Here is a 15,382-nt window from a genome sequence, read left to right as displayed (position 1 = left end):
TAAACCTGAATTTACATGGCATCTTAACATAAGATATCCCCAAAGCACTTTAAAGGTAGTATTGTTACGTAGATATATGTAATGTGCTCTGTAGCACTTTAAGACAAAAACAGCAAGCTGGATCTCTTTTCTCTAGAAAAGAGAAGGTTGAGGGGTGATCTAACAGCTCTTTAAAATTACGAAGGTGTTTGATAGGGTAGACGTAGAGAATATTTCCAGTTCTGAGGGATGGGGTTGGAGGGTGAGTAATTCAAAACTAGGGGTTATAAATACAAGACAGTAACTAAAAAATCCAATAGGAAATTCAGGAGAAACTTCTTTAACAAGAGAATGATTAGAATGTGGAATTTGCTGCCACAGGGAGTAGCTGAGGCAAATAGCAGATACATTTAAGGGTAGCTAGATAATGATCAACAAATTTTACAGCACAGGAGGCTATGCAGCCCGTTATACCTGTGCGGCTCTTTGAAAGAGCTGTCAAATTTAGTCCCATACCCCAGCTTTTCCCCTTCATCCCTACAAATTAGTCCTCAAGTACATGTCCAATTGCCTTTTGAAAGTTTGCACGGAATGATTCCACCATCCTTTCAGAGAGTGGGTACCAGATCTCAACCCTCTGGAAAAAAAATTCTCACTTGCCTTCTAGCTCTTTTGCTGGTTATTTTAAATCTACCACCTTTGGTTACCAACCCACTTCCCACAGAAAACAGTTCCTCCCTACTTGCTCTATCAAAACCCCTCATAATTGTGGATACCTCTACTAGGCCTCCCACTAACCTAGAGTCATTGAGAGATACAGCACCAAAACAGGCCTTTCGGCCCAAAGAGTCCGTGCCAACCATCAACCACTCATTTATATCAATCCTACATTAATTCCATTTTTCCTCTTACATCCCCACCTTCCCTCAATTCTCCTACCTACACGCGGGGGAATTTTTACAATGGCCAATTTACCTATCAACCCGCACGTCTTTGGCATGTGGGAGGAAACCGGAGCACCCGGAGGAAACCCCTGCGGTCACAGGGAGAACCTGCAAACGCCGCACAGGCAGTACCCAGAACCGAACCCGGGTCGCTGGAGCTGTGAGGCTGCGGTGCTAGCCTGCGGTGCAAGCCACTGCACTGACCTGAACAATCCCAGCTTCTCTAAGCTCTACACATAACTGAGGCCCCTTATCCCTGGTATCATACTGGTAAATCTCCTCTCTACCCACTCCAAGGCCTTGACAGAATTGTGCACAAAACTGTATACAATACTGTAGCTGAGACCTAGCCAGAGATTTGTAAAGGTTTAGCGTGATTTCCTGGTTTTTGCAATCAATGTCCCGATTTAAAAATGCAAGTATTCCCACATGCTTTCTTAATCACTATTAACTTGGTCTGCCACCTTGAATATGCATCCCCAGGTCCCTCTACTCTTGCATCCACCACCGCCACCCCTGCCTCAAAATATCATTTAGATTATACTGGCTGTCCATGTTATTTCTCCTAAAGTGCATCAATTCACAATTATTCATATTAAATTGCATCAGTCATGGGTCTGCCCATTAACCAATCTGCTTTTGTCCTGAAGTCTGCTACTATCCTGCTCAATATATACTATACAAGACGCAACATAAATAGAAGCAGGAATCCGCCATATGGCCCCTTGAGTCTGCTAAATACTTCAGTGGAGCTTCAACTCCACTTTCCTGCCTATACCTAGATCGCCCAATTCCCTTAGTGCCCAAAAATCTATCAATCTCAGTCTTGAATATACTCATTGACTGCACATCCTCTGCCCTTCTGGGATAGAGAATTCCAAAAATACGCAATACTGAGTGAAGAAATGAAACTCATCTTAGTCCTCAACGGCCAACCCTTTATTCTGAGACTGCGCCAGTGTTCCAGATTCCCCAGCCAGGGGAAACAACCTTTCAGTGTCTACCCTGTCAAGCCCCTTCAGAATCTTGCATGTTTCAATGTCACCTTTCATTCTTCTAAATTCCATAGAGTATAGGGCCAATTTACTCAGCATCTCATTATAGGACAACCGCCTCATTCAGAAACCAATCTGGTGAAGCTTCATTCCAAGGCAGATCTATCCTTCCTTAGATATGGGAGAAAAAAACTGCGTAGAGTACCCTAGATATGGTCTCACTAAAGCCCTATACAACTGTACCAAGACTTCCTTGCAGTTATACTCCAGGCCCCTTGCAATAAAGCAATTAAATAAGGATACCAAGGGATTATTGATCAAAGGTAGGTAAATGGAGTTATGATACAGATCTCATGATCTAGTTGAATCGCAAGATAAACTCGAGAGGCTGAATGATCTACTCCTTTTCCTATGTTCTTACTACTACATTGCACTTTCATTTTGGTCTAACCCTAGTACTAAGAATTTATCCAAGTTTCAACAGTTTGATATATATTTGGTCAATAGCTGCAGGAACTCTAGCACAGGAAAAAATACTAGTAAGACAAACCCCATCCGTCTAAATTTAAGCCACCCATCCATTTTAAAGCAATAAAAATTGACAAATGCACATGGTACTATGGGTACGCAAGACTATACTGCTCCAACTTGAAGGTAGCTGTGTGATCTTGGAAAGCTACAAGTGAGAAATTTGAGAAACGGGCAATACAGTTTAAAAAGATGTAAACGCAACACATACTTTGTGGGCGCAAGCTAGGTCCAGGTCCATAAGCCTCATCTGGCAACTCCTTTTGATCTCCAGCTGCCTGCAGGCTGGGAAACTCATGCTGGAAGTGAGTGTTTAAACTTTGGATTCCTGAATTGATAAAAAATCACAGAATAAAGAGTCATGGACACAAACATTTGTGTGTAAGTTTCCTCTGATTTCTAAGACACATACAGCAAAAGTTACACCGGTGAACCCTTATTCAACAACATCCTGTATTTTCATACTGCCTTTAATGTAAACTGTCTCAAAGCACTTGGCATAGGAAAGTATGGATGGTGAACAGAAACATAGGTTAGGAAAGATGAGAAACGAGTCAAAAGCTTCCCCCAAATTTATCCTTTTTTAAGCATAAGTATGTGGTAAGAAGTTATATAAGAAAGATAATTGGGAGGCACTTCATGACAATAGGGCTGACATGACTGAATGCTGAGTGAGAAGTTAGGCTGGGAAGGAGATGCAAAAGAACCCAGAGTTGGAGGACCAAAGGCTACTGGATGGAATCAAGGGGGAAAACTGGTTGCAGAGGTCATGTGGGGATGTCATGAAGGATTGGCAAACAAGTATAAGAAATTTAAATTTGATGCTTTGGAAGTCAGGGAGCAGCAGAGGTCAGCAAGGACAGTGACAAAGTGAATATAGGCAGGGGAATTCTAGACGATCCAGAGTTTGGGAGGCCAGGGAGCAGGGCATTCAAAGAAAAGTCTTGGGAACAATAGCATGAATAAGGATTTCAGCGGCAAGAGGGGCTAGGGTAGGTAGAGGCAGGCTAGTTGTGGAAACAAGGATATAGGGTTGGATACTCTGCTCAGGGTTGAACAGGATATTGAGATTATGAACTACCTGGCTTGGCCTGAGTGAACAGGCAGGGAGATGACTGGAACGAGAAGCAAGGGTACCCAGATTATGCCAGGACCTGAAAAGAATGGAATTCTATTTACCTCCAGTGACAATGTCAGATAGGGAATCTGACAAAAGAGATCATTATGGAATTGAGGGTGATGCTGAACAGGTAAAATTAGTTGTCAACACATACATGGAAATTGATCCCATGCTGGCTGATAATACTGCCAATGGAAGCATGTAAAAGAACTGGAGAACTGTTAAGGATGGAATCTGAGTTTTCCAGAGATTAATGGAGGTGGTATGAAAGCCGTTGCTGGAGATGTATCTCACTGGGAAAGAATAGGAATGGAACTAAGCAACAGCAGCTTCCTATAGCTCTAGCATGGTGATAGCCACAGAGAATGTTATAAACAAATTTAAAGTGGTCCTGATGCTGTTGACAGGATGGAAGCTGGATTCAAGGTTTGAAAAAAGAGCTTTAGGAGATCTGTGCAGCAAGACATTTATATTTGCACTTGCACTTATACAGCACCTTTCATGACCTCAACACATCCCAAGTGCTTTGCTGTCAATGAAGTACTTTTGAAATGTAGTCGCTGTTGTAATGTAGGATTTGCAACATGTAAGCTGCCACAAACAGCAATGTGATAAAGACCAGATGTGTTTGCGATTTTTGAGGGATAGATATTGGCCTGAACACCAGGGAGAACTCTCCTGCTCTTCTTCAAAATAGTGTCATGGGATGTTTTATGCCACAAGAGCACAGATAGAGCCTCAGTTTACTGTCTCATCCGAAAGATGGAACTTTCAACAGTACTCCCTCAGTATTGCACTGGAGTGTCAGCCTAGACTTTTGTGCTCAAAAGTGGGCCTTGAACCCACAACCTTCTGACTCAAGAGAGAGTGCTATGCACTACACCAGGCTGACACCAAGGGAAGTTAGACATGAGACAAAGGTTGAAGAGAGCAGAGGGTTCAAGAGTAGGTTTCCTGAGGAGTGAAGGAGTGAAACAGCTAAGAGAGCTGCTGCCATGTCAGCAATCTGTGTTGAGGGCTGTTATGATCATAAGTCAGATGTGCTTTATTTTACCTGCATACATATTTAATATAGATGCAGCAATCCCTGGACTGTTGAATTAAGACCTGACTTTAAAGCAATGGTCAGTTTCAAGAATAAATCTGATTAAAAACAGAGGGCTTTAATTAGTTGACAATGAGTTCTGCGGAAAAAACATCATCCTTTTCAGAAGCAGGAGATTGCTTGGATATGGAACGGTGCAAAAAATGAATGTAAAACAAGAGGAGAACCAGTCAGGAAGTACCTTTTGCATTTTTATCTGTGAACAACAGGAAGTCAATTAATTTGTTTTATTTTCTTCACCTCATACGGGGCACTTGTTTCAATATTACAAAAGAAAATGGACGATGAGGAATATAAGTGTGATAGCCCGATGAAGGATCAATTGAGTGATTCATGTAGAATGCCCCACAAAGCACTGTAGATGAAGACAGGAACTCAGTTAAAAAAGTTTGAATCTGTGTTCCTCCATTTTATGGTATCATGTTTGCCTTGCAGTGGAGATCCACTGGGGTGTCAGGGAGGCATAAAAGGAAAACTAGAAGAGCTGTCACCAGTCGCTGCTGTACATTTCTCAGTGACTGACTGAAGAATGATACTGGTAGAGGCCTGCGACCAAGGATGGGTTGATCAGTTGGGTGTGAACAGGAGAGAATGATTTTACCCAACCCCCGACCTCACAGTTAACTATTACAGCATCAAGCTCCCTAATATTACTCAAGCACAGTATGCAACAAACAAATGTAGTACACACAAACCAAAGTCAATCATTGGCTCATTCTAATTTGTAGATGCTTACCATCTCCTTGGCCAGTGTGCTTATTAGTCTGGGCCCAGGATTTCACAACTGTACTTGGTACCTCCTGTGTGCTTGGGGCTGGGGGTTCTGAACTGGGCTGCTGTGACTCTTGTACTTGGGTTTCAGTAGTATTGTTACTGAAATCACAATTTTGAAATTAGTTCTCTTGTTTTCGTGTAAAACAGACAGGAGAAAAGTCTCAGTTTATTCCAACAAATATAACAAATTATACTAATTTGTACAATTACTGTAATAGCTTTGACCAAATATGTCATTTTCCTATTCCTTACCTGTCTTATTTAAACCCTCGCCCCATTTCCCCACCCCCGTTTAAGAAAAGCAAGTTTGAAATATCCAAGGTAAATAAATCAAAATTTCTCAACCATTTTATTCTGAAAAGTAAAATCTCTCAATTCATATTTCTAGATTGCAAAATAACACTGTCAGGGTTCTTGCTTACCACCCTCCATAAAATATTCTTCATAGTGGTTTTTTAAAAATGTAATTCCTGCCAACTTATCCTCAAGAAAATAGTGGACTTCAGTGATATTTCCTCCGCGGGTGACAATGGCCTATCCTAAGGATCCTACACCAATTATGAGTGTTCTTTGGTTGTATACACATCTCCATTTATAAGATACAACACAAGTAAGTTAATTTTCTGTAGATAATAAATAGATTAGCATACTTTGAACTGCAATGAAAAGTATATGCTTATTTAATTTCTACAGTTTGTGTACTTGGTGCAATAAAATTCTATGAAGACAACTTCACTGCAGTCTGTACCTCTCCTCTTGCTGTTCAGATTTGGTGACCCACCCTGATCCATCCTTTGGTATGATATTAACATTGGGATCATTTCCTTTGTTTTCTGCTTTGAGACTCGGAAGATTGGCAGGTGGTGGTATGCGTCGTGAGCTGGCCACTTTTCCCAGGCTCTGCAATCCATGGCGTGCTGCAACTGTGGACAATGACCAGACAAAAGTTAAGAACAAGAGTATAACGATGAAGATTCAAAAAGTGTGTGGGATTTTATTTTGCACTACTGATTTCCTTTACATTTTCAATGTAAAACCACAAATCCAATATAACGCAACTGCCTTCGACAATACAGCATTTCTCTTAGCACCATAACTAAATTATTGATAATCTGGATGCAGATTTCTGCTCAGAACTAGTCTGAGACTGCCAGTACTATGTGACCATAAGAATATTTTTTGGCAATACCTGAACATAGGTCAGGCCCTGTACAATTTATAATGTTTTCATATCAGGCATAAAATCTGGATAAATCAAAGTATAACAATAATCCATGCTTTCAGTTACTTTTCAATTTTCATATAATTATATGAACAACCTTAAGTTAACAATTAGGACAATTTCATTGGGCAGGACAAGCCACTGCTGCTGCAAACTGCTAATCCACATAACAGAAAGATAAGATTTCATACCCAGGTATGCAGATTCTTGATTTCCACCATGGGACCGAGAAACACTGAGCAGAAGAAAGGTGCTCCTCCACAAGAGAAATGAAAGGGTGAATCAATACAGTCCCAATGTCCAGTTGAAGAGCAGCACTAAGAGGGTAAGGAAGCAGCTCACCAACCTGTCCTCTCAACAGCCCAAGAAAAAGGATGCGTAAAGGGGACAAAAATATTGATAATAGCAAAACTACATACACTAAGTTCCGAAGAAGGGTCACTGACCCGAAATGTTAACTCTGCTTCTCTTTTCACAGATGCTGCCAGACCTGCTGAGTGGTTCCAACATTTCTTGTTTTTATTACACTAACCAGAATTGGCTCACCTGAATTTTTCTGAGTCTCTATTGACTTCCCCTTGTATGTGTTAAACAGGTTGAGTGTTGCATACTTGGTTTTCCCATCCTTTGCCTTTGTGTTCTGGCCTGACCTCTCGGACATTTCGATGGAAATTCATCGAGTCTGGCAAGACCTGGATAACCCTCCGTACCAGCCACCTCCTGCAAAGCAACACATAGTCAGAAACTCCCAAAGTCAAGTTTCCTTTCAGATTTAACAAGGACTTACAGGCCCAACTGCAACTGAGAAAGATTTCTCCAGTCAACATATGGATTGTTATAGCTGCAGCACCATAAATTAAACCAAATAAAGTGCTTTAATTGTTCATCTAAGGAAGCCATTTATTAATTGACTGCTACTTAGAGTGACTCTGAAAGGATGATAAACAAATTGCCAAGAAATTCTTTGCAAAATGCATAGAATTTGTAGGTACCAACATTGGATTTTGTTAGTCTAGAACTGACAGGAATGGAAATATAAGAATTCAGGGCAGTCTTCCTTTCCAAGGAAACCATTTTCATCTCCTTTGAACAGGACACAAAATTCTTCATACAGCATACTTGGAGAAAGGGTGACAACTGAGATTTGACCAGGTATGGGTACAATTAAATAAAAAGGCTTTTGCAGTATCACAGAATAATACAGTGCAGAAGAGGCCCTTCGGCCCATCGAGTCTGCACCGATTCATTAAAGACACCTGACCTGTCTACCTAATCCCATTTGCTAGCACTTGGCCCATAGCCTTGAATGTTATGACGTGCCAAGAGCTCATCCAGGTACTTTTTAAAGGATGTGAGGCAACCCGCCTCTACCACCCTCCCAGGCAGTGCATTCCAGACCGTCACCACCCTCTGGGTAAAAAAGTTCTTCCTCAAATCCCTCTTAAACCTCCTGCCCCTCACCTTAAACTTGTGCCCCCTCGTAACTGACCCTTCAACTAAGAGAAACAGCTGCTCCCTATCCACGCCCCTCATAATCTTGTACACCAGTACTTAGGAGTTAGTTGCCTTATGCTTCGATATCAAGAACAAACAGCAAATTTTGCACTAATTTGGAGGGATACTGCAGAGTGCTGGTTCATTAGCAAGATTTATCAACTTTTTCTACTGCAGGATGAATCGCAGCCAAGTCCAATCCAGCTCTCACCAGATAGCCACACGTGCAGTTCACTAGGAGTTTCCGAATAACGATTAGGAGTGGAAACGTGAGCTTAACTGCAGCCGCTCTACCGCTATGAGACTGGCACACACTAGCATGCTCACACAGGACCACTTGGGTGAACCACAGAGCTCCTGGTTCCTAGACAAACAGACAGCTGCATGATCCACTGCCTTTGAGGAGAGCCGGGGGTGTTGGGGGTGGGGGGTGGTGGTTGGTATGGGGGATATGAAAAGAGGACAGAATATTGTTTGGGGTGGAATGAGGAACTGATTACTAAATTCAAAAACTGCTATAAAAAACTTTAATATCAGCAGAATAAATTAACAAATGAGGAACTAGCCAAATGCTTTAAGTAACAATTCCTTCTCTAATAACTAATTGGAAATTCAAGCAGTTTCATATTTCTGAAACAGTACAATCTTTCCTATTCCACGTGAACATGCATGTTAGCAGGCACTGTCAGTTGAGCGAGAAGACCACCCAAGGTTCTTGATCGTTATTCATTGGCACTAGCTATAAATTATAGGCAGGAGTTCAATTGGAGTCAGCTGTGATGAGAACAGCTGGCCAACTTATTGATCATAACATGATTGAATTGCTCAGTTTGAGGGTGAGAAGTGTTGGTCTAAGACTAGTGTCTTAAACTTAAATAAAGGCAATTACAAGGGTATGAAGACAGTTGGCTAAACTGAACTGGGAAATTAGGTTAAAGGATGCGACAGTAGAGATGCAGTGGCAAGCATTTAAGGAGATATTTCATAACTCTCAGCAAAGATACATTCCTGTGAGAAAGAAAGACTCTAGAAGGACGCACCATCCGTAGCTAACCAAGGAAGTTAAGGATAGTATCATAAAAGCAAAATATTGCAGATCCTGGAAATCTGAAATAAAAACATAGTACTGGAAATACTCAGCAGGTCAGGCAGCATCTGTGGAGAGAAAAACAGAGCTAATGTTTCAGGTCTGTGACCTTTCATTGGAATCTGATGAAACGTTAACTCTGTTTCTCTCTCCACAGATACTGCCTGACCTATTGAGTATTTCCAGCGCTTTCTGTTTTTATTAAGGATAGTATCAAATTGAAAGAAAAAGAGTACAATCCTGCGACGATTAGTGGTAGGTCAAAAGATCGGAGATAATTTAAAAACCAAAGAATGACTAAAAGATTGATAAGGAAGGAAAAATTAGAGTATGAGAGATAGATAGCTAGAAATATAAAAAAGATAGTAAGAGTTTCTACAAGTATTTAAACAGGAAAAGAGTAACTAAGTGAGCATTGGCCCTCTAGAGAGTGGGTCTGGGGAATTAATGGGAAATAAGGAAATGGCAGAAGCAGAGAAGATATTTTGTGTCTGCCTTCACTGTAGAAAACACAAATAACATCTCAAATACTTGTAGATCAAGAGGTGAAAGGCAGGAGGAACTTAAAATAATTACAATCACCAGGGAAAGGGCACCAAGAAAACTATTAGAACTAAAGGCCGACAAGTCTCCAGGACCTGATGGCCTGTATCCTAGGGTCCTAAAAGTGGTGGCTGCTGAGATAGATGCATTGGTCCTATCAGATTGGAAAATGGTGAATGTAACTCCTCTATTGAAGGAAGGAGACACAGAAAGCAGGAAATTAAAGGCCAGTTAGCCTAGCATCTGTCATAGGGAAAATTCTAGAATCTATTATTAAGGAGGTTACAGCAGGGCACTTAGAAACTCAATGCGATCAGGCAAAGTCAACATAATTTTATGAAGGGGAAATCGTGTTTGACTAATTTATTAGAATCCTTTGAGGAAGTAACAAGCAAGGTGGATAAAGGGGAGCCTGTAGACGTGGTGTACTTGGATTTCCAAAAGGCATTTGGTAAGGTGCCACATCATAGGTTCCTACACAAAATAAGAGCTCATGGTGCAGGAAGTAACATATTAGCATGGAGAGAGGATTGGTTAGCTAACAGGAAACCAAGGTTAGGGATAAATGGAGCATTTTTGGGTTGGCAAGCTGCAACACATGGATCAGTGCTGGGACCTCAACTATTTACAATCCTTATCAATGACTTCGATGAAGGGACAGAATGCATAGTTGCTAAATTTGCTGATGACACAGATAGGTCGGAGAGTAAATTCTGAAGAGGACATAAGGAGTCTGCAAAGAGATATAGATAGGTTAAGTGAATGGGCAAGAATATGGCAAATGGAATGGAGTATAATGTGGGAAAATATACTTGCCCACCTTGGCAGGGAATAGAAAAGCAGTATATTATTTAAATAGAGAGATTGTAAAACTCTGGTACAGAGGAATCTGGGTGTCCTGGTACATGAATCACAAAAGGTTAGTATGTAGGTACAGCAAGTGATTAGGAAGGCAAACGGAATGTTGTTTATTACAAGGGGAATGGAATATAAAGTAGGAAAGTTCTGCTACAGTTATACAGGGCCTTGGTGAGATCACATCTGGAGTACTGCATACAGTTTTGGTCTCCTTACTTAAGAAAGGATCTAATTGCATTAGCAGTTCAGAGAAGGTTCACTCAACTGATTCCTGAGATGAAGGGGTTATCTTATGAGGAAAGGCTGGACAGGCTGGGTCTGTATCCATTGGAGTTTAGAAGAATGAGAGGTGATCTTATTAAAACATATAAGATCCTGAGGGGACTTGACAGGGTGGATGCTGAGAGAATGGTTCCACTTATGGGAGAGACTAGAACTAGGGGACATTATTTAAAAATAAGCAGTCTCCCATTTAAGATGGAGATAAGGAGAATTTTCTTTCTCTGAGGATCGTTGGTCTGTGGAATTCTCTTCCCCAATGAGAGGTGGAGGCAAAGTCATTAAGGCTGAACAAGACTGACTCCCTTGTCAATCAAGAATCTAAGGTTATAGGGGCTAGACAGGAAAGTAAAGTTGAGGCCACAATCAGATCAGCCACGATCTTATCAAATGCTCCTAGTTCACATGGTGACTAGGCTCTCACTAAAAATGATCTCTTGGTGGAGATACTGGACAGTGACTGGAAACTGTAGAGGGGGGGGGGGGCGGGGGGGGGGGTGTACCTTATGCAAAATAATCACAGTAGCAGAGCTGACAGCAGCAAACTGGCACAAAAGTTTTCATAAGCTATCAAGTATGTTCAGGTCAATCAAATCTAATGAAAAAAATGGCTTCAGTTACAGTCGTCTTATTCGATTTGGCTGCCCAGTATTATATGCCAAATGTACATGTTCAATTTGCCTGATAAAACTGAATGAATATTTGAAGAATTCTACCAAATACAATTTCTGTGATTCCATAGTATGAATGACTGGAATATTCTTGACTGCGTCACTGGAATTGTTGAGTATACTGTTTTAATGCTAACATACAAAAGCACTTTCATGCTATGAACTTGTGTTTACAAGGGATTCCATTGAAACTTCCCAAATTCAATTTTATTTAGTAATCCTCAATATTTGCCACAAAAAACATTGCGAAACAACAACATTCTACCACAATGTGCTACACACATTTATTTATTCTCCATGCTGTGCCAACGACACTTCACAGTAATGGTTACTGCAATGGCAAATGCTATTACCTGCAGGACTCAATTATAATGTATTTCACAAGAACGAATACATAAATGGAATGCACTGTAATTGGTGCTACTATTCAAACTAGTACTCGAGCATGTTTGATCAAGCAGTCATGAAAGGTTTCACTATGTCCAGATTCACGTTGGCAGCATGGCAATTCAGCACAATGATGTTATGAAGAACCTGCAATGAGTATTAGAATCTAATTACTTGAGCAGTTGCTGGAAACATAAATTCTGAAATACAATTTATATAAAAACAAGGGCTCGGAATTTGCAGTGGTAAGGGTGGCAAAACGGTCAGCGTTTGCCGTCATCACTTCTATGAAACTGGCAGCAATTTTTGAAGACGCACATGCGCAACTAAATGCAGAAATCCAGAGGTCCCAGCAGACTGCAATCAATTAGAAATCACTGAATTGATGAGAACTTCCCCCTTTATGCTGTATTATCGCTATTAACCCCCCCATCCCCCAAAAACTATGGCTTGTTAATGAGGTGTAATTGGGTTTTTAATGACGTATTAAGTCATAACTACCACTGAATAACCTCCTTTGCTCCAGAAAACTGTTATATTTGTGAAAAGCCAATTTTTTTCCATTGATAAAAATTCCAAGTCTAATAATTTTTTTAAAAAGGTTATGCTATTTCAGCTTCTAATGTGCATGTCCCAATCATTTATTTCTGTGACTGTTATAAAAAGTGATGGATAAGAAGTGTATTTTACATCTTGGCTTGCAGTCTCAGAATACTTGAATGAGATTGGCTGCTTACCATACTTGATAACATCACTGTTGCTGGATGCCTTGGGATCCCCTCGATTTGGCACCAAATTCAAATTAACGTCGGGAAAGATGAAATCTACTCCTCAGAGATCGCCAGATCTTTGTGCACGGCTTTCTTTGAGGTCAGTGCTAAGTGCCGGTACTTCGCCGCTGACCACAAAATGCTGACCAATATTTCTATGGTATTTTGACAATGAATATGGTGCAGCAACCCATGGTCTAAAGACAAGACTAGCCTGGTATGGAGCTCTGTATGAAGCATTTCCCCATCTTGCCCTTCCTAAAAGCAAAATCACCACAGTCTCTTACAAGTTAGTATCTTGCACACAAAAATATTTTCAAGTATCTAGAAATCTGTCATTTTGGGTCTCCGTTCTCCTCAAGTCCATGTATTATGAAGGAACTCACTAGTTACAGTAGGAACTTTGCAAGACAGCAAATGTAGTTACTTGCTATGGACTGTTACATACTGAGCCAACAGTTCATTTCCAAAAATCAGTCACTTCTAGAGTATCAAAGATAGGCAGTTAACAGCTTTAAACTGTGGTGATATTTTGCATATCTACATCTATTGAACTAAAGGTTTGACAAAATACCTAAAATAGAATCAGTATAAGCAAATCCTAGCTGATGAGATACTTGGGAACACAATTGCTGACTTCTATAAATTATTTTTAATCCACCAGAAAAGTCCAACAGTTTCTTTCCCCTCTACCTCAAGATGGAAAAATTTGACTGCAAACTGTAATGGTAGTTATAGTGATCTTTTCCACACCATATCAATAATCAGACACCTGAATATATAAGGTATTTCGAAATTTAGCTACTAGTGTTCACATAATCTGGTTACTTTTTCTGTATAACCAAATTCTACAACCATTCCAGTGAACACAACTATATCAAAGTTCAAATTTACAGCCAGTAAAAAAAAAAAGCCAATAAGGTTATGATCCTTCAGAATGACAAAATACTGGCTTGCTTTGCTTTAAAGGAGTAATCCTGTAGCAATGTGCCCAGCTACTGATTACGCTTTGGCTATGACACAAAAAAGATCTATCTTTACTTGTAATTTTGCTTCGGAATATCTTTTAGATAACAAATACTTTGAAGAAATCATCCATCACAAATCACCTGATATAACTCAACACATACTCCTACATCTATATAAATTATTCATTCTCCCAAAGCAAAAAGCTTAATATGGCAACTACACCCTGAAACAATACATTCATGTATATCAGTGGACTTCATGATACATTGTTACGAGTGCTTCCATTTTTTTGTTAAATTATGAGGATGTGTGTTAAAACTGGAAGAAGATTCCATAGATGCTGGAACTTAGTGTGTTTTTTTTAAAAAGAGATCATCAGAAGGTCTTTTGGACTGAGCTTGAAAACAAGAGTTACTGGAAGAATCAAGGAGTGCTAAAAACAAGCCCTTAATGGAAGGCACCTGCCTTCAGATAATTACCCAGCAGGGCTTTTTCGACTTGGGGGAAAGATGTTTACAAAAAAGTGACAGGTCAAGATTTATAGGGGTCAGGAGGCTTGACTTGTGACATTGTTTTGGTTTCGCTTTGGACAGTGTTAAAAAAAAAAACAGTTGGAGAAAACTTGCCATGGGAACAAACCCCACTTTAGCTTGTTCCAGCTGCTTCCATCTCTTTGAGAAGCTCTGAGAAGCAAGTGTAAGATACAAATTGAAACCGTTGCTGCATTTTTCCTGGAAAGCCTGCCCAAACTGATCTTCAACGTTGCCCGACAAGAACTGTTCTAGGAAGCTCCCAAAGATACCCCTCTATGCGTATCTGGGACGCCAAACCAAAACAAAGGACATCTGACATCTTTCCATATCTTCCCTTTTTTCTTCAAGAATTAGCAAGTATTTGGCCTATTCTTTTTGACTGTCTTTTTTTGTAATAGATTTTTATTTTTCGGTTAACCAGTGTGCATGTGTGCGCGAGTGGGAGGGAGGGGCTAAGGTAAGAAAGAAACTTTTAAATTTCAATCTGTGTTAATGCTTTGCATCGTTGCTGGTTAAGATTTGTTTTATAATAAACTGATAACTTTGTTGTTTATTTAAAAAAACCTGGTTGGTGTATTTTATTCTGGGATAAAAGTAGAGTCTATGATTAACCGTATCGGTAACTGAGAAAAAATTTAAATATACGTTGTGACCTTTGGAGAAGTGGAACTAAAAACAGTGCACTAAATATTAAAAGGTTTCTTGCAAAAACCTTTACGGCATTTGAAGTGCAACACTATGCGTCTGAACAACTGCAACAAAAGTTTATGTTAAAAGGAAAGAAATTTAATTCAATTTTAGAATGAATGCAGAAAAAGACAACGACCTTGCATGAGGACCGTTTAAATGGCTCGGATATTTTTTTTTGCTGGGGGGATAAAGATTTTAACGCATCCTCACACTATTGATAGTGGTAGAAGTGGGTAGCACTTATTTTGACTCTTTGCCCATCTACACTTCACTGCAAAAAATTGGCTTCAGGAGTTCTGTATCATCACATACCAGTGTATTGTTCTAAAAAGCTTTGGAAAACACTGAAGGCTGTGCAATTTTAATGCTGGAAGTCATCAGCAACTGCAAAATGATATAAAGAAGAATACTATCGAGCTTTTTGTTTCAATATT

The 15,382-nt window shown here is 40.1% G+C and overlaps 1 protein-coding gene across 6 annotated transcripts in view; it reads right to left on the bottom strand.

The window, feature by feature from the left end:
* The window catches only part of prrc2c (proline-rich coiled-coil 2C), a 110,455-nt gene that overhangs the window by 79,823 nt on the left and 15,250 nt on the right, over nt 1–15,382 (bottom strand). For all 6 annotated transcript variants that reach the window (XM_068037784.1, XM_068037779.1, XM_068037783.1 and 3 more), the window contains exons 2-5: nt 7,214–7,387; nt 6,194–6,368; nt 5,408–5,544; nt 2,658–2,774 (exon numbers count right to left, since the gene is read on the bottom strand). In XM_068037784.1, the coding sequence (XP_067893885.1) occupies nt 2,658–2,774; nt 5,408–5,544; nt 6,194–6,368; nt 7,214–7,328 (544 nt within the window). In that variant the 5' untranslated portion in view covers nt 7,329–7,387. The remainder of the gene's footprint in view (nt 1–2,657; nt 2,775–5,407; nt 5,545–6,193; nt 6,369–7,213; nt 7,388–15,382) is intronic.

This window comes from Heterodontus francisci, chromosome 8 (assembly GCF_036365525.1).
Source record: "Heterodontus francisci isolate sHetFra1 chromosome 8, sHetFra1.hap1, whole genome shotgun sequence".
Lineage (NCBI taxonomy): Eukaryota > Metazoa > Chordata > Chondrichthyes > Heterodontiformes > Heterodontidae > Heterodontus > Heterodontus francisci.
This window is presented reverse-complemented; position numbering and strand designations above follow the sequence as displayed.